Here is a 17,668-nt window from a genome sequence, read left to right as displayed (position 1 = left end):
GTTGGTGTGTGGTGGCGGAAGTGGTGGTGATGGTGATGGTGACGGTGGTGGTGGTGGTGGAGGTAGTGCTTGGCGATGGTAGTGGGTAGTAATGTCTGATGGCAGAGGTGATGGTGAGCGATGAGAGGTAGTGACAGTAGTAATGATTTCCTTTTGAAATGAAATTAATTTCTTTCTTTGTTTGAGGGAATAAGATTTCCCCTTGATTTTTTTTTTTCTTCATTTAGAATTTCAATTACCAAACATAAAAAAAAATGAATGGAATTAATTCTCTACGTTCCATATAATTTTTCATTATCAAAGTTGAAAAAAAAAAAAAAAAAAAAAAAAAAAAGAATCTAGTAGGAGATGGTATAAGCGATCTTGATTTGGAATATACAAACGTCACCGTTTGGTGTCCTCGTGAGGGTAAATTCTACAAGCACATCTTTTTATCACATTTCGACTCACACAACCGCTGCCATTTCTGAGCCCTAACAAAACAAACCGGAGCAGCGCCTTGCATTCTTCCGATCACCCGAAAAAGGTCAATTCGCATCGTTTCAATGTCTCGAATTTTATCGAGATCCACTCGTCAGGTATCCATCTCTTATTTCTCTTGTAAAACTGATGTTAGACTCTGATTCCTAGGTTATAAATTTCTATCGCCATTTTTGCTTTCGCTTGATCTCCACTCTTCAAGTTGCTGCTTGTGTTTTTTTATGTTTATTTTAGATAGTATATCATGCTTGTATCTCAGCTTTTGAATTCTTAATCACTGACTGCACGTACTTCCATTGATTTATATAAAGGTCAAATGAGATACACAAATTTTCAGATGAATGGATAAACGAAATTGGCTGTTTAAAAACACTCAAAAGCCAAATATACTCTTTTTTAGATGGATGAAGACTACGATTCAACTTTTTATTGCTTATAATATACTTGTTTGTGCGCAAATCAAAGTTAAAACTTGTTTAATTTGTGAGTTTTGTGCTTATGCAGATATATAATCAATCCATACTGCAACCACATCATGCAGTTTCAGCTCGTTTCTATGCCAAAGAAGCTGTTCCAAAAGGGCTAAAGGGTGATGGTGAGTTGACTTTAACTTACAAACAAATTTCTCTTCACTATGCAAAATGATAAGTTATACTTTTTGTAATGATATTAATGTGATTTTAATGCACATGGAATTGAAGAAATGTTGAAGGGGATTTTCTTTGATGTAAAGAAGAAATTTGAGACAGCAATTGGGATTCTCAGAAAAGAGAAAATCACAATTGATCCTGAAGATCCTGCAGCTGTTTCTCAGTATGCTAAGGTCATGAAAACCATAAGAGAAAAGTAAGTTGTATAACTCTATAATCATATGATTATCAAGTTATCAAATTATATTTAAAATTTGTGATGACATGGCAACAGGGCGGATTTGTTCTCAGAATCTCAAAGGATTCAATACACAATCAAGACGCGAACTGATGGAATCCAAGATGCCCGATCTTATTTGTTGGCATTGAAGGAGATTCGTCTCAAGTATTGACCATTTTATAAATTATAGTCTTAAATATTTTGATATTTAGTAATTATTATTATTGGTTTGATTGATAATTTTGAATTGTAGGAGAGGGCTTACTGATGAAATAGGTGCAGAGGGTATGATGATGGAAGCACTTGAGAAAGTAGAGAAAGAACTTAAGAAGCCACTTATGAGAAATGACAAGAAGGGTATGGCTCTCTTGATGACAGAGTTTGAGAAAGTTAATCAGAAGTAAGCTTTTTAATTTAAATTTACTTCATAATTAATAAATATATAAATCTTGAATTTCAGCAATTTGTGTTGTTTGTATATTGTGTTGTAGGCTTGGAATCCGTAAAGAAGAATTGCCTAAATATGAAGAACAGTTGGAGCTAAAAATTGCAAAAGCACAACTTGAAGAACTGAAGAAAGAAGCTCATGAAGCAATGGATACACAGAAGAAAAGGTATTGGAATTTGTTTTGTTAAATATTGAAAGGGTAGTTAGGTAATTTGGCAAAAACACGTAATCTCATTGTGTGGGATGTATTTGCAGGGAGGAGTTTAAGGATGAGGAAATGGTGGATGTGAAGTCTTTGGATATTCGAAACTTCATATGAAGAAGCATTTTGTGTTCTCTAATGAAATAATTTCTCATTTTGAGGATCTATTTCTTGTGATTTTTGAGGGGTATGATGATGTATTACTTATGTTTTAATCAGAACCTTTGTAAAAGGAATAAAAATATTGTCAAATTGCATATGGAATGCAAGAAAGGTTGGTCGAATGAATAGACCATTTTTTTTAATCAAGTGTTATTATACTTGTTTTGGTGTACAATAAGTTTATCTGAAATGTGACACAACACTTTTTTCATAGACGAATTACCTACATTTTCGATTACTTTGTGAAATTATTTTGCAAAATAAACAGCAAATGAAATGATTTTGTAGTGGTGATTGGTGACCATTTGTAAAGCAAATCTACAAATTTGTTTTGAGAAACAAGTGGTTATTTTGTGATAGAGTTGAAAACTGCAACTAGAAATCAGTGTCATTTTCCCTTTTTTAATTACAAATTTACAATATATCTAATTATAGCAATGTCATACGTATACAAAACCTTTCATCATTATAATATGGTAGAATGTCTTAATAAGAAGAAAAATGAAAGCACAATGCTATAATTGGATAACTTTTCAAAGTACTTTGCCTTGATAAAAAAGAGATCTAAAGTAAAATGTTGACTTTTGACAGTTGACTTTTATGGCCAAGTAAACTATGAGTCGATTTCAAATTCCAAAATGAAGTTTATATTCAAAGAAAACAGGATTGAAATCTACCAAATGAATGAAAACCATAAAACTCAAAGGAAATCAGGATGGACATCATCTTCTACAATTTCATCACTAACCTTCATCTCAAAAGCAGCATGATCAATCTCTTGCCATCTGCTTTCAAGCTGCATGTCATCACCATCATCAATGAAATCATCCCATTTCGAAACTGGTCTCTTTAGTTTCTTCATCACTGAGCTTAATCCTTTTGGAATTGTCATCATTGAACTTGAAGATGCACCTATCTCTTCATCATTGTAGTCATGGTTGTTAAGTTGAACTCTTTTGGAATTTTCTCTCACAGTTGTTCTTGGCTCCATGTCTACAAAAGAACAAGTTAATCAAAGTCAAATGACTATTCTCAATCTCGTTAGACAACAAGAATGAATGGAATCATGTTTGTGTTGAATGTGGAACAAAATACAAAATCCATTATCAATTTGGAATCTGAAAATCAATGCCTCAGTAGTGAAATGTTTATGGGAGTATAGGACAAAAAGAGTGATTGTTCAACTGTTTGGAAGATTAAAACTAAATAAAAAATGAGTTACCTGTGGAGTTGTAAGGACCTCCGTTATTAATTTTCTTGTTGCTGATTCTCTTTCCAAAAACTGGCCTTCTAAGTTCTTCACCATCTTCACGTTCTAATCCAGCAGCAGAGTAATTAGCTTTCAGTTTTGGCTTCTTAAACAATGGATTTGGCAACTCTGTCACAACATTTGGCTCGCAAAGGTCTCCTGTATATGGCTTTCATAATCAGATAATGCAAGTTGAAGAATCGACGATCACAATAAACTTGGTAGAGAATTCATACAAGTGAAACGAAGATCTAAGTTGAAAGAAAAACCACGATTGAATACAAAAAACGATGTTTAGTAACTTGTTTGGAACCGAGGGAGTGCAAAAATATCTAGATCTAGGAGCAACTAACCTTCATCATCACTGATTCCAACATCATTGATATCTGTTTCGATGTACTCGCTCCAATCGGTGCGTCTTTTGTTCGGCTGATACTCAATTTGTTCTTGAACTAGGGTTTCTTCTAGCAACTCCTGCTGCTGTTCGACGAATTGACGAGACATGTTGAAGCTCTGGACGAATTTCCGAACGTCTTTAGCCATGGATCCCTGAAAAAACACCTTCCGCACCGACTGCTTCTCGTTGCAGATGACGCAGCTCCATTTGTTGCTGCTTTTCTTCCGCTGCTTCACCTGTCAATACATCAAACAGCATTCAAATTCAACGTGAATTTACTTGTTTATAGAAAATGAGAGAAATTGATGCCTGCATAGTGGAGCATTGGAAGCATTGAACGGCGATGAAGAGGTTGGACATTTCAGCCGAATTGATGTGTGTTTCTTCGGACTTCAGTTTTGGCGCGAGGATGTTTCTTCGAATTTATACTCCCTTAATTTAATCCCTTGTTACAATAGCAATTAGCAAGTAGCAAATACTACCATGGATTAATTTCTCAAACCATCGGATTTGTGTAAGTGTATATTGGTTGTAGATTAATTATTTTACTTGTTAAATATAAAGAAAAAAAAACATACTAAAACGTATTAAAATGAAAGATCTTATCTAATTTTAATTATTCTTTTCTTACTAACAAGAAAAATACAAAATTTAGCCTAATCTTAATCCCATATTTTTTTGCATCTCAAAAACTTAGATGAGAAGCTCAATCACTAACACAAATATAAGTGTAAAGCTCATAGAGAAATTAAATTGCCTCTTACCTTTTATTCCTACAATTATTCTTATCTACTAAAATGATGACAAATCACCATTCAATTTAAAACCTTAGGACAAAAGTGTAAATATATAAATGATCTAGTAAATTTGTAATACCAAAGTCAAAACACGTAAGCCATAATTCTTTATCTGTATACAATCTATTAACAATTTAAAAACAAAAATAATTTGAATAATTTTTTCTGCATAAAATCAGTGTTGCATGAAATTTTCTGAGAGGTTTTTTAGAACTTATAGTTTTTTGCTTTTATGAAAGAAAAAAAAAATTTGTTTAATCGTATGCGCTTTTAAATTTTATTTTAAACAAAAATTCTTATAACATCTTTAACATAACTAGCTAATAGATGATATTGATAGCTGATAGTTGGTACCTGAAAACTAAAAATTAGAGGTTGTAGCTTTTATTTGTTCATTAACCGCTCGTAAAAGATTGTTATTATCTTTTAAATATATAAAATTATATAAAAACTACAAAATTAAATCTGAGGATAACTACAAGCTCCTAAAAATTCTCCTTTAAAAAAGAAAAAAGCTCCCAAAAGTTGAAGTAGTTTATGGATTATAAGACTTTTTTAAAAGAAAAATAAGAAATAAAACCTTATGTTTGCAAACATATATATTTTTTTTCTAAGTTTTATCTTAAAAGCTAAATGTTCCAAAAGCTACATCCTTAATCAAAGAACAACATCAAATAGCTTTTAATAGCTTTTAGATTTACATTTTTATGTATTTTTATAGTTTTACAATCCCATAGTTACTTTTATCATATTTTTTTTAACAAATAAAAATTACAGTTTCAAACTCGTATCTTCAAACACCAACTGTCAGTTTACAAGTACCAAATACATGATCATGATTTCAGTTCAAAATATAGAAGTAATATCTCCTACAAACAAGCTTGATGAGGAGAATATGAGGTGTTTAAACATATGAGGGGGTTCCAAGAAGATTCATTTGCAAGTCTATTTACATTGCTATTACAATTTGGAGAAGCACAATCATAAGAGAGTGGTGCATATAAAAACATATGATGATGATCGGTTTGAGTTTATTTTCATCCCAATTAGTTGCACGGTATACCTCTTTTATATATTTTCAAATATGGGTATTTTATAACTTAACAAGAAATTGTGTATTACGTTTTTTATTTTGTGTAGCTATGCACACCTTGTAACTAATTTAGACAAACTCTTGTCATTAACGGTTCCCACCTAAATGGCTAAATGGTGAACACAAGGGCTAACAATATCAAATTATGAGATTTATTTTCACATAGATAATTGCTGCTCATGTAAAAATGTAACTTTTAGTAAAATATGACAAGTCTTCATTTTATGACAATTTATCAATAAAATGAGATTTTATTGTAAAATATGATATTTTCATAGTAAATTATGGGATATTCCAAGGTTTTAGTGTTCTTGTCAAAATACAAATTCTCATTAAAATATGATAAATTGTCTGTAAAAATCAATAATTCTCACTAAAAGGATTATTTTCAAAGGGGTTTATATTTTGCGTAAAATATGACATTAAACATAACATATGAATTAATCAATGAGAAATTAAATTGATTCCTACTTTTTATATCTACAAATGTTCCTACCCGATAAAATTATGAAAAGTATCATCTTTCCATATTTTTTAAACTAAATCATTAAGATTATATTAGAAATATATCAAATACAATTAAATTGAATGGTGATTTGTCATCATTTTAGTGGGTAGGAATAATTGTAGGAATAAAAGGTAGGAGACAATTTAATTTCTCTTCTAATAGAGAAATTAAATTGATTCCTACTTTTTATATCTACAAATGTTCCTACCCGATAAAATTATGACAAGTATCATCTTTCCATATTTTTAAAACTAAATCATTAAGACTATATTACAAATATATCAAATACAATTAAATTGAATGGTGATTTATCATCATTTTAGTGGGTAGAAATAATTGTAGGAATAAAAGGTATGAGGCAATTTAATTTCTCTTTCTAAAATTATTAACTTTTTTCAAATTTATTTTTATACAACTTTTTTAAACAATTTTTAAGCCTTTTTCAAAAACTTTTTATAGACTTTATTCTTTATAAATTTGTTATACTTTTTACAATATTTTAACACTTTTTTTACCACTTTTAAACTTGTTTTTTAAAATATTTTTAGAACTTTTTTACACCATTTTAAGACTTTTTTACAGCCTAAGGAAGTTGTTTTTTTAAAAAAAAAACTTAAGTAAAAATGTTAAAAAGTTTGAAACATAATTAAAATGGTTTAAAAACGTGTTTTCCTTTTAAAAGTTTATTTTTTTTAACAAATTAGGTTTTTTCAACATTTTTACTTATATTTTTGTAATGTTTCAAACCATTTATACTTTTTTATTTAAGTTTTTTCAACATTCGTAGGCTGTAAAAATATTATAAAATAGTTTTAAAAAGTTAGTAAAAAATGCTTTAAAAAAAATATAAAAATGGTTGTAAGTTAAAAGTATTTATAAAAAAAGTTTATAATGGTAAAATTTCATAAAGAAGTCTGTAAAAAGAGTTTAAACAAAGTTTTAAAAGATTCTACAAAAATTTTGTGCAAAAAATCTTTAAAATAAGTTTTAAATTGTTGTAAAAAAATTCTGAAAAAATAGGACATTTATAAAAAAAAAATGAACCAATTTTATAACAAAATTTAAAACTTAGACAAAGTTATAAATATATAAATAATATAATCATAAATTATATTTTTTAGGATCTTAAAGACAATTTAAATAATTCATTTCATAAAAAATCAATGTTAACCCATAAAAAAATGATCATTAACCAAAAATGTCACCTTAGATTCTTCTCAAAATTTTAACCCCAAACTAATTTTGTGTTTCCATTTAGCCGCTATAAATACCCCATTGCAAATAGAAAAGCTAAGCCCTAAAACAATTTATAAACTTTTTGACTTGCTAGTAGTGACAAATGGGGAGCCAAATGGAGAGCCATTGCATTGACGATGATATACTCACCGTCATATGGACGGCGGAGCAAGTCATTCAGAGAGTCTGCGAATTAGCTTCTCAAATCAACAAAGATTTCTCTTCGCCAGGATCTTCTTCTCCGGTGGTCGTCGGTGTTGCCACCGGAGCCTTCCTCTTCCTCGCGGACCTCGTCCGCAACATCAAATTGCCTGTCACCGTCGATTTTGTCCGAGTTGAATCCTATGGCTCTGGAACTGTTTCCAATGGTGCTCCGAAGATTTCATGTGATGTGAAACTTGATGTCTTCGGAAAACATGTCATTCTGGTACTTCTCTATTTTTTTAGTTGATATCTCTGCTCCGATTGTTCTGCATGTTATCTTTGGGTGACAATTCTCTACGATTTCTTTCGGATCCGTGATTATCTAAAAGAACACGAACCTTCTAACAAATTGTGCGACTAATTAGAAGCTATGTGACGGAATTGAAAACTGTCCATGTTAATTCTCAATTTGAAGAGTATTGAGTTCGATTCGTGGTTGATTTACAAGGTCTTTGCTGTCTGGGAAAGGATGGTGTAGATCTAGTTCGCTAATCTTCTCATTTTTGTGAATTTGGTCTTTAATTCTTTGCTATTGCTCACATTGTTCATACTACTAACTGTTAATTCTGATCTAGACTTCACAAACTTCAAATTTTTTGCTCTATTTTGTTTCATTTCATAGATACACTCATGTATAAATTGCTTCATTTGCAAGAGTGTAGCAATATCTTGATCATTCTTATGTTACATTTTAAACCAATTATCTCTTCTAAAGATTAACATAATTGAGAAATTATATGGCTCTCAGGTTGAGGACATTGTAGATACAGGAAACACTATTTCCCATCTCATTTCTTACTTGGAAAGTAAAGGCGCAACATCCGTTTCTGTGTGCACTCTTCTTGACAAACCATCAAGAAGAAAAGTTCATTTTAAACTCTTGGGTGATGGAAAGTTCTATAGTGGTTTTGAGGTACCCTCTTTTTCTATAATCTATCACACACACTGACACACACACACAATACACATACCGATGCAAAGACTGATACTAAGTTGCTTTCGGGTAGCATTTAAATTTGGTCTGTTTCATTTCTAGTGGCAACCACTATCTTGATTGTCCTTTTTGCTTAAATTGGCATTGTCACTATTTTTATAGACGATGACATGTTACCTATGGGTTGATTGAAAATGTTATTCATTTCTATTTTTAGTTTTTTTTTTTTTTTAAAAACTATAATTGGTATTTATGTTTTGTTTCTAAATGATCGTAATTAGAATGTTGAAATTAGAAATTTTAAATTTGTGTGACAGTGCCCGGATTCATTTGTGGTCGGGTATGGGCTGGATTTCAACGAAAGGTATAGGAACTTGGGTTACATTGGAGTCTTGAAGCCAGAGATATATGAGTGATTTTTATTTTATTTACTTAAGGACTGAATAATAAATAAAACCATGGTAGTTGATGTTTGGTTGTACATGGATCGTTTTTATGAAAATGTAATGCAAAAAAAAAAAAAAAAAGGTTGTATTTTGCTCTATTTTTTATTTCACATTTTGGCCTCCCAACTATTATTAATTTGTTTTTTTTTTTAAGTTCCTAATGTTTAGTTGTAAGAAAAATGTCACTAAATAGATAATTCATTTTCGATTGCATCAGTTGCAACTTGCAAGTTGGCGTCCTACATGGCAAGAATAATGAATTTAAAAGTTCTTGACAGTGTTATTCTAAAATAACTACAATTAGAATAACATTTTTATTATGAAAGATTCATCATCAACACTTTCAATGCCCTCATCGCATTTCATATGCAACTTTAAACCGTAACTCAAAATCAAACCGAATTTAAACCTAAATCAAGAAAAATAGAAACAAAATTCATAAAAATCAAACTGAAATCAATCGGAAAATTCCATAAAAACCGTTGTAGGGTTTTTTTTTTCAGTTTAACTACCGAAAGCATTTTTTTTTCTATTTTTAACTACTGAAGTTTGTTTTAATTAAAAAAATATATACATAAAACTTTGAATCATAAAAACTATAAGAGTTTGAAAATTGTTTGATTCAACCATTTGGATGAATATTTCTTTTCGATTTAAGAATATGTTGATAAGTTTATCTCTATCTTAGATGTATGTTCGGTTTGTACTTTAATATATTGTTTTGACTATATCATACTATGTATAATTTGATAACCCAAAAATCTTCTACTTTTCATTTAAATAGAATTTCAAATGGAGAAATTCCAAAGCTATTTAAGGCTAGATAGATTTCAACAACACCACTTCTTATATTCACTAATCTTTTAGGGGTATATTTATGTACTTGCTCATGATCATGGTTTAATTAGATCAATAATGTTGGAAAATGCAGGTGAAAGTTTGAATTAAAAAAAAAAAAAAAAAACAACTTTCACCAAAAAAAAATAATCATCCATTTGGTATTTGCAACTCATTAATGGAGAAAACATAGTGTTTTTTTTTTTCTTTTGAAAAAAAAAATACAAATTCTCGGTAGAAAAGAAATCTTTCAATTAAGAAAAAAAATCCAAAAATCATGTGAAAAATTAGATCACTGTACAAACATGGTCAAAAAAAAACATGCCGAGGTTTTGAATCAAACACCTCATTGTTAGGGATTTCACTCCCCAACAATTGAAATCCAGTTGTAGTGCGGTGACATGGAGATCAAACCCTAAGATTTAATTAAAAGGATAATGTCGTTATTAGCCAACAAACTGTTGGCTTCAGTTTTAAGCCATCCTTCATTGATTTTTTGTACATTTTAAGTGTATAAACTTTTGAATCATCTGTCAATAAACTCATTTTCATCTAAGTGAATGAGTTATCCGGTTAGAAAGCTTATGTGGCATGCCACATAACATTTTAGTCAGCAAAACTTGTCCACATGACGATGTGGATTTTTAAAGTTATAATATAATTGTCTTAGATTAAAAGTTATTATTATTAGCAATTTGAATATATAATATATTAATCATGTCTTCATGTTTTATGAAGATCATAAAGATGTATTCTTGTTCTTTAAAACATATTCATCCATAACCACCGTCCACCACCACCAACATCTACCTCTGTGGACAAAAAATAAACCTAAACAAACTTGATGATCCGAAAAAAAGTCTAGAACTTGAAAAACCCCAAAACACAATAAACTAGAAATCAATAGCGACTTGGAATGTGGATGTAAAACAAATGTTGCTTCCATCATCCTGATGAGTTCCCAAAATTCGATTTGTACGGAAAATAGTGACATAAACATCTTAATTTTTTTGCATTCATATTTCATATGCATTATATCATTGTATGTTGCTATTGTTAACATCTATTCCAACCTTAAAAGCTTGAAAAAAAATTAATATAAAAGGCAACCTTAAATTGTTTAGAGTTTTCATAATAATACCAATAAATGTATATTGTTATAGACACCAATAAACGATTGAAAATCTAGATGTTTATAGACTTGATCATTTAATTACTAATACTTGACACTTATAGGTCGATAAAAAAAAAATGAAAGGTCCTAATAAATAAACATGAAAAATACAGTATTAATATGTCCACAAAACATTATTTTCTCTATAGAATGGAAGTTTCTTGTTGTGGAAATCACGTGACTCCTTTGCAACCTTATCGCCATTATGATCATATAAGTATCTATTTCCCAATAAAAGTATATTGCTATAATTAATTAAAAATATAAGTTTCTTAGTCAGATTATTGGTAAGGCATTTACTAAATTACCCATTAGGCTTTTTTATCGTGGTAACCTTGATTTCTTGACATTATCAAGTAATTAATGGGAAATATTTTGATATTAATAATGAAAAAAAAATTATAAAATACTATTAGACCAAACACCAATTTTTCCACGGGACATCCCTAAAAAAAGCCGTTCTACTTTCTTTTATAGCATCAAACGTATATAAATATGTTGCTATTATTTGTAAAAAAGATAAATACATTGCTATTTTCTGAATGAGAAAACATATGTTTAAAAAAATCAAAGTTTGGTTTATAAAAAAGAAGGAAAATACACCACCTATCAAAGGACACATTCACCTTTCACGTTCATCTAATTCTTAATTTCTTTTAAAACAAAAAATTTAATGTTTTGTTCTTATTAAACCATTTTACTTGCAAAGAAGGATTTTTTGAGGGTTGAAGACATTATTCTTGCATCTATTTATGTAACTGAACCCATGTACTTGGGTTTATGTTGTAATCACACCAATGTTGTTGATAAATGCAAAATAAACACTAAATTTGACGAAAACAACCTGAAGCTGAAGGACAGATTTCGTTTCAACTTGGTTTCTCATATTTGTTCCTTGATAATCAATAAAGGGTATATGTGGAATTGGACCTTTTTTGCATAGAATCTGGTGGAAGGACAGGATAGCTAACAACCTTGGAATTAAAAACATACAAAAATATTGAAAATCATAAACAAAAACCAACATCAATAGAATATCTAACTTCAATCAACCTGCTAAAGTAGAATTGCAAATTCCAATCTTAAGATGAAACTAGTAAAAAAACTCCCAACAAAATTCTTTAAAGTTCATTGCACTGATACCAAAATACATAAAAACCAAAAGTCAACAAAACAAAAATGCAGAATTCTTAGCTATCATCAACCGAATTCACTATGATTCCATTACCATATGCTTAAAGTTCACCTCCTTAAAAACAAAAAACTTAACCTCTTGATGCTGATCTTCCTCCTTTCTTCTTTCCAGATTCTCCATTCGGTTTCTCACCTTTCTTTTTTGATTTTTTAACACTTGGGGTTGTGTTAACATCATTCACTTCAACAACACTCCCCTTCCTTTTCTTTTCTTTAGCACTCTTTCCCGATTTCACTTCAGTGTTCAAAATCTCTCCCCCTTCATCTTCATTGATCTTTCCCTTTTTTGGTGTTTTCTTCTCTTCCATTCTCTCAATTTCTACCACTACTTCCTCCACCTTTTTCTTTGCCTTTTTACTGCTTGGAGCTGTGGTAGGATTATTAACTTCAACCAAACTCTCCTTCCTTTTCTTCTTATCAGAATCTTTTGCAACCTTCTTGTCTTTAGCACTCTTCTTTGTTGGCTTGACTTCTGAATCGTTGTTTTCAATCTCCCCTCCTTCATCTTCATCTTCATCTTCTTCCATATCATGGTTAGCCTCATGAATTCTCTCCTTCTTCAGCTTTTTCTTCTTACCAGATTCTTTAACTTCTATCAATTCTTGCTCGACATTCTGTTCTTTAAGTCCTTCGATTCTCAACTTAATATCAGGCAAAGATTGATACAAAGGCAATGCAACAGACTCTGAAAACTTCAAATGCAAAGACCTGACACCACCTAACTTCTTTGGAATAAACTCAATAACTCCTTCAATGGCAGCACTTACATTCTCGATAATCTCATCTCTCTCCATCGATACCTTAGCAACACGAACCACACAGCACGTTCCAGTGCTAAAAAACAGCAAAGCAGACGAACACGCTCTCTCAATTTGCTCCTTCCAGTTCTTATGACTCAAATCAACAGGTAAAGGCAACTTCTTTTTCTTAAAAAACTGTTTACCTAATAACTTAGGAAGAAGTGGAATTACCCTTTTGTCAGCGAAGAACATCTCGTACGAATCGCAGAGCTTGCGTTTTGCTTCGAAAGGCCTGTAGTCGCTTTTCAGCTTCGAAAGCTTGATGACTTTGGTGACCGAGATTCCGTCTTCCTTTATCTTCTTCTTTGCGATTTGTGAAGTGAGCTTTGATTTCGGTCTATCGTCGACAATTAGACAGAGCTCAGAAAAAGAGGTGGCAGACAGGAGGGGATGCGGGAGAGGGATTTTATTAGGGTTCGTTCTAACTCCATTAATTCCACCTTTTTGTGGGATTTTTTTGAGTGTGACGATAAGGTAAATGAAGTCGTCTTGGGGCAATAACTGTGGATTGTTGGACTCTGATTGGGTGTTCTTCCATTTGATCAAAGCATCGACGGCTTGGGTGGTTGTAGAGGAAGAAATCGCCATTAGAGAAGAACAGGGGAGAAGAGTCGGGGGCAAAGGCAGCGGCGAAGAGGGAGGGAAAGAGTGAAGTTAGACCTAGGTCTAATTTTATAAAAGTAAAATACCAAAATAGTCCCTCAACTATAACTATATTTACAGTTTTAGTATGTGTCTGTTAACTTCGTTGATATGGTTTACTCGTAGTTAATGGTACAAGTTGATCAATTGTGTTTTAACTTTTAAGTCGATAATGAGTATATATCATTTACATCGTGAAATTATGGAGGATGAATTTTTATTCTTCATGTTCAAATATATGTTTATAAATTTCACATAATGTCGTTTTTTATGATATATTGAACTAGTTTCGAATTTCTATGGTAGATGTGGAATTGCATTATAAATGTCATGTTTTTTTATTGACAAGTTTATAAATGTTATTTGTTTTTTTATTGACATGTTGTCAATCTCAAGCTTACGTGTCATTTCTTATTATGTGGCCCATATAAGCAAAGTTTACTAATTAAGACCTAAATCTTTTTTATCGTTACTTAATCCACCTATCAAGTTACAATGAGTTGTCCTTGACATTTGCCCAATCTAAATTTAAAGATTTATATCGAACTAAAATCATTATAATTTTCTTTGTTTGCATACCATATTAAAGTAGATAAAGTCGCCTCAAAAACTCTTCCAACTAAACACATGACATTCTAATTCTTTAAGATTCTAGATCTTTTGACAGAATATATTTCTTTTAAATGTCTCTTAGAAAGCAAAAATACTTTAACATCATAAAATTAGTTAACAAACAAACATCAGATCTCTTCAATGCAATAAATGATCTTCAACTTCCTTTGATCAATGGACACTACAAGCTATACTAAAAAAGGAATACAAAAAATATACAAACAACATACGAATAAAGATCATAACTTGTTTATGAAACAATACATCACCAAATAAAGCTAAAACACTTTTGACTTTTTGTAAAAAGGTCAACATTGATCCTAAATGCAATACAAGATCACCTTGATCACCATTGCTTGGTGAAATACTCTGTTTTTTTTTCTTTGTACATCAACCATGTGGATGATTGAGGGTAGTAGGAAAAGGGTATAGTTGTCATTTTGGTTCGTTATCTCGTTCAAATTTGAACCATTTCCAATTTGCATACATATTTTCTTCAACATTGAAGGGCAGAGCATCTGAAAGGTGTTCTAATTTTCGAATAGTTGAAACAGCTGGTAACTTCTGCCTGTATTTCTTTGCCATTTCTGAAGCTTCCGAAAATACCCTCTGTCATAACCAAAACAACATCAACACATATAATAAAGAAGGGCATTTTGGTCAAAAAACAAAAGATGTAAACTACCTCTCTGTTTGATAGGAACAAGCCCGGTTCGCTTTCCAGCACTGCAGTACTGTTTGCCACAAAATTGACAAACGAAATGAATAATTGCAATTTTCAAAGACAAGTTGAGCAATCCATGGAGGGGTAATTTCATCTTTTTACCTGAGAGAGATCTTGTCAGGGAACATCGACTTCACAACCAAAACTTTGACTTTTTCATCAATTGCTAGCACGTCATTGACCAAAGCAAATTCTCCTCGAGTGATATTCGAGATATGCAACAATCCACTGAATATAATAATATAAGAAATTCTTAATAACACACATTAAGGGTTGCATTTGTCATAAAGGACAGACTTTCTAGGGTTATTTTCGATTATAAGGACGAGGAGGGCATTTATGTCTTTTGCACAGAGATTGATTGTGTCGTCTCGATGTCCCAACTTGTTTTACATTTTTGAATTGGACAAAAAATTGTAATTATCAGTCTCGGTTCCAATCCAATGCATACCAACAGCAGTACAACCTGTCATGTCCAGTATATCAAATGGGGCCCACTTGATATCATAAGTTCATAACCCTCTCACCTTCGGTTACTTTCGCCTATCCTTATTTGCGCACCATAGGGGAATATTTTTCTCACCGTGCCTTCCAAAAGAGTTCCCTCTTTAAGGTGTTTTGCATTCTATAAATGTCATGAGTAACAAAAATATGTATATTAGAAGAATAATAACAAATAGAAGATAAATAGAAGGAAAACCCACAAAAAACCAACCCAAGCTTCCTTTTCACTGAGAATTAAGTCGTTTGTATCTTCACTTATTCGTGTAATTTGAACAAATATTCGACGTCCCACCTAAATTCATCAAGATTTAGCATGAGTGAAGGGCATAATAGTCAAATTATAGATCATGAATTTTCGATTAAGTGTATATGCTAATGTAACAAAAAGAACGTAGCTGATGCATATTATGATCATATGAGGAGTATTAACTTACATTTTGTTTTAGCTCGGTGAAATTATTAACACGATTGACAAGTTCAATTTTAGGAAGAAAAGCTCGTAAACCCTGCAAAAGGCAAAATTTATACCAAATTACTATAAACACACACCATTAAAAAAAAGATGATAACTAAAGTCAAACCTCGATTCTTGTGAGAAGACCACCAGTATTCCACTCTGTAATTTTGACTTCTATGGGTTCATTCAGTTGCTTAATCTGTAACAAACGTAGTGTTAATGAAACTAAAAAGAATCCCCAAAATTTCATCAGAAGACATGAACAAAGAAAGCTGAGAAAAGAACCTGCCTCACTCGATGCCAAGCTAGTCGCCGGAAAAGCCTTCGTGTGGAAATCAAAGGTCGACCACTAAGAGTTCTTCCCAAAACTTCGGCAAACAAAACTGTTCCATGTTCAACAACCGGCTGCCCAGCCACCGGACCACCACTTAACGCCTCTTCATTTCTCACGATTCCCATCTTGCCCTTCATCAAAAACTCTTCGGGGTTCTTCTCAAAATCACACAACAAATTATCCAACTCTTTTTCGTATAAAGGAAGCACTTCTTTCGTCAGCATTGTCCCTAATAAATCCGCACCGATATTAACATCAAGCTTGTATTCGTTCCCTGAAACGACTACACCAACGACGAAATCGCCTTGTTTTGGTTCGTAATACTCTACAGAAACCTTCTTATCCTCTTCTTCCTCCATTGAAATCTCCTCGCTAACATCTTCTGAATCGCTAGTGTCTTCTGCGGACTTACCATCCCTAAAAAACTTGTAAAAGGGCTCTAATACCTCCTCTTTCTGAGGCTTAATATACTCACTTTCAACTTGTGGAGGTACATTAATAACGGGCATTGGTGATGGTTTACCCAACAATCCAAGCTCTTCGATCTCGTTTTCTTGAGTTTGGTCCAACTGAGTGCTTGTGAATTCATCAATGACTTCATTATTAGAGCAATTTACAACATGGGTGTTTCTAGAGATTGAGTATTTTGTAAGAAAAGGTAGATTATTGAAGGGTTTGGGGGTTTTAGGGCAAGAAATGTATCTGTTAATGGGGGTTTTGCAGGTTATGAAAGTATCTAGAGGAGGCAGAAACTTACAACATGGATGATGATGATGAAGAAGGAGAGACATATCTTGTTGTTTATCATGCGAAGTTCATATGAGATTCTTCAGATTGAAACCAATTTGTTTGCTTTGCGCTCTATCCTTCAGAGTTCAGATTATGGCCTTATCTTCTTTTTCCTAAATGGGCTTTGTTAAAGTCTTAAAGAATCACATATGAGATAATGAGAATGTAATCTTAAATGGACTTTTGAACAAATTTGGGCTTCTGGTCCGGCCTCTGGGTTCAGGCAATAACATTTTTTTTTTATAGATTATACTTCAAAAATATTTATTTTTTAGATATTTACATCAATCTAAAAAAAAATTATCTTACATAATAACCAATTTGTCTTGAAATGTCAATATGAATGATCAGTGGCAAGTTTAGAATAGAAAACCACATGATTTATTAACTTGCCTATATATATTTTTCTATACAAATTCAAAGATTTTTATAGGTAAGATATATCCTTTTTTTTTTAAAGGTAGGTCCCTAAAATCTTTCTATAGTAATTTTAGATAAATTAAAATAATTATATGGGTCCTAAAAACTACCTACCTTATACCTAGCTATGCATAGCCACTCTGAATGATCATGAA

The 17,668-nt window shown here is 31.6% G+C and overlaps 5 protein-coding genes across 5 annotated transcripts; 2 read left to right on the top strand and 3 right to left on the bottom strand.

The window, feature by feature from the left end:
* The first annotated feature begins 423 nt into the window (after nucleotides 1–423).
* LOC145018387 (putative ATP synthase 24 kDa subunit, mitochondrial) lies at nucleotides 424–2,305 on the top strand. Its single transcript, XM_078976281.1, has 7 exons — nucleotides 424–578; nucleotides 985–1,075; nucleotides 1,182–1,326; nucleotides 1,405–1,515; nucleotides 1,604–1,750; nucleotides 1,842–1,964; nucleotides 2,054–2,305. Exons 1-7 carry the CDS (start codon nucleotides 546–548, stop codon nucleotides 2,115–2,117), a joined length of 714 nt encoding a protein of 237 aa, XP_078832407.1. The 5' UTR covers nucleotides 424–545; the 3' UTR covers nucleotides 2,118–2,305.
* Nucleotides 2,306–2,645: 340 nt separating this feature from the next.
* Nucleotides 2,646–4,275, bottom strand: LOC145017491 (uncharacterized). The gene is made up of 4 exons (XM_078975515.1): nucleotides 4,118–4,275; nucleotides 3,765–4,044; nucleotides 3,385–3,570; nucleotides 2,646–3,155 (listed from the first exon to the last, which is right to left on the bottom strand). Exons 1-4 carry the CDS (start codon nucleotides 4,166–4,168, stop codon nucleotides 2,863–2,865), a joined length of 810 nt encoding a protein of 269 aa, XP_078831641.1. The 5' UTR covers nucleotides 4,169–4,275; the 3' UTR covers nucleotides 2,646–2,862.
* A 3,236-nt stretch (nucleotides 4,276–7,511) lies between these two features.
* Nucleotides 7,512–9,239, top strand: HGPT (Hypoxanthine-guanine phosphoribosyltransferase). Its single transcript, XM_078972695.1, has 3 exons — nucleotides 7,512–7,869; nucleotides 8,395–8,559; nucleotides 8,898–9,239. The coding sequence occupies exons 1-3, from the start codon at nucleotides 7,546–7,548 to the stop codon at nucleotides 8,994–8,996; spliced, it is 588 nt and encodes a 195-aa protein (XP_078828821.1). The 5' UTR covers nucleotides 7,512–7,545; the 3' UTR covers nucleotides 8,997–9,239.
* A 2,895-nt stretch (nucleotides 9,240–12,134) lies between these two features.
* Nucleotides 12,135–13,689, bottom strand: LOC145015809 (putative ribosome biogenesis protein C8F11.04). Its single transcript, XM_078974288.1, has one exon. The coding sequence runs from the start codon at nucleotides 13,617–13,619 to the stop codon at nucleotides 12,303–12,305; it is 1,317 nt and encodes a 438-aa protein (XP_078830414.1). The 5' UTR covers nucleotides 13,620–13,689; the 3' UTR covers nucleotides 12,135–12,302.
* Nucleotides 13,690–14,499: 810 nt separating this feature from the next.
* Nucleotides 14,500–17,184, bottom strand: PDE338 (Nucleic acid-binding proteins superfamily). The gene is made up of 8 exons (XM_078975194.1): nucleotides 16,256–17,184; nucleotides 16,095–16,169; nucleotides 15,948–16,019; nucleotides 15,725–15,805; nucleotides 15,537–15,634; nucleotides 15,112–15,237; nucleotides 14,971–15,019; nucleotides 14,500–14,894 (listed from the first exon to the last, which is right to left on the bottom strand). The coding sequence occupies exons 1-8, from the start codon at nucleotides 17,093–17,095 to the stop codon at nucleotides 14,721–14,723; spliced, it is 1,515 nt and encodes a 504-aa protein (XP_078831320.1). The 5' UTR covers nucleotides 17,096–17,184; the 3' UTR covers nucleotides 14,500–14,720.
* Nucleotides 17,185–17,668: the final 484 nt, after the last annotated feature.

This window comes from Lactuca saligna, chromosome 9, assembly GCF_052625555.1.
Source record: "Lactuca saligna cultivar CGN05327 chromosome 9, ASM5262555v1, whole genome shotgun sequence".
Taxonomy (NCBI): Eukaryota; Viridiplantae; Streptophyta; class Magnoliopsida; order Asterales; family Asteraceae; genus Lactuca; species Lactuca saligna.
The sequence above is the reverse complement of the archived record's forward strand: the minus strand, read 5'-3'. Positions and strand labels throughout refer to the sequence as shown.

Excerpts from the sequence above, each read along its gene's own strand:
- LOC145017491 (XM_078975515.1), bottom strand. The coding sequence starts at position 4,168 with ATGTCCAACCTCTTCATCGCCGTTCAATGCTTCCAATGCTCCACTATG. Across the intron at positions 3,571-3,764 it reads TGGAATCAGTGATGATGAAG|GAGACCTTTGCGAGCCAAAT; the intron begins GTTAGTTGCTCC and ends AGCCATATACAG. Across the intron at positions 3,156-3,384 it reads AGGTCCTTACAACTCCACAG|ACATGGAGCCAAGAACAACT; the intron begins GTAACTCATTTT and ends GTTCTTTTGTAG.
- HGPT (XM_078972695.1), top strand. The coding sequence starts at position 7,546 with ATGGGGAGCCAAATGGAGAGCCATTGCATTGACGATGATATACTCACC. Across the intron at positions 7,870-8,394 it reads TCGGAAAACATGTCATTCTG|GTTGAGGACATTGTAGATAC; the intron begins GTACTTCTCTAT and ends TATGGCTCTCAG. Across the intron at positions 8,560-8,897 it reads AGTTCTATAGTGGTTTTGAG|TGCCCGGATTCATTTGTGGT; the intron begins GTACCCTCTTTT and ends TTTGTGTGACAG.
- LOC145015809 (XM_078974288.1), bottom strand. The coding sequence starts at position 13,619 with ATGGCGATTTCTTCCTCTACAACCACCCAAGCCGTCGATGCTTTGATC.
- LOC145018387 (XM_078976281.1), top strand. The coding sequence starts at position 546 with ATGTCTCGAATTTTATCGAGATCCACTCGTCAG. Across the intron at positions 579-984 it reads TATCGAGATCCACTCGTCAG|ATATATAATCAATCCATACT; the intron begins GTATCCATCTCT and ends GTGCTTATGCAG. Across the intron at positions 1,516-1,603 it reads TTGAAGGAGATTCGTCTCAA|GAGAGGGCTTACTGATGAAA; the intron begins GTATTGACCATT and ends TTTGAATTGTAG.
- PDE338 (XM_078975194.1), bottom strand. The coding sequence starts at position 17,095 with ATGTCTCTCCTTCTTCATCATCATCATCCATGTTGTAAGTTTCTGCCT. Across the intron at positions 15,806-15,947 it reads TCACCGAGCTAAAACAAAAT|GTGGGACGTCGAATATTTGT; the intron begins GTAAGTTAATAC and ends TGATGAATTTAG. Across the intron at positions 15,635-15,724 it reads TCAGTGAAAAGGAAGCTTGG|AATGCAAAACACCTTAAAGA; the intron begins GTTGGTTTTTTG and ends TGACATTTATAG.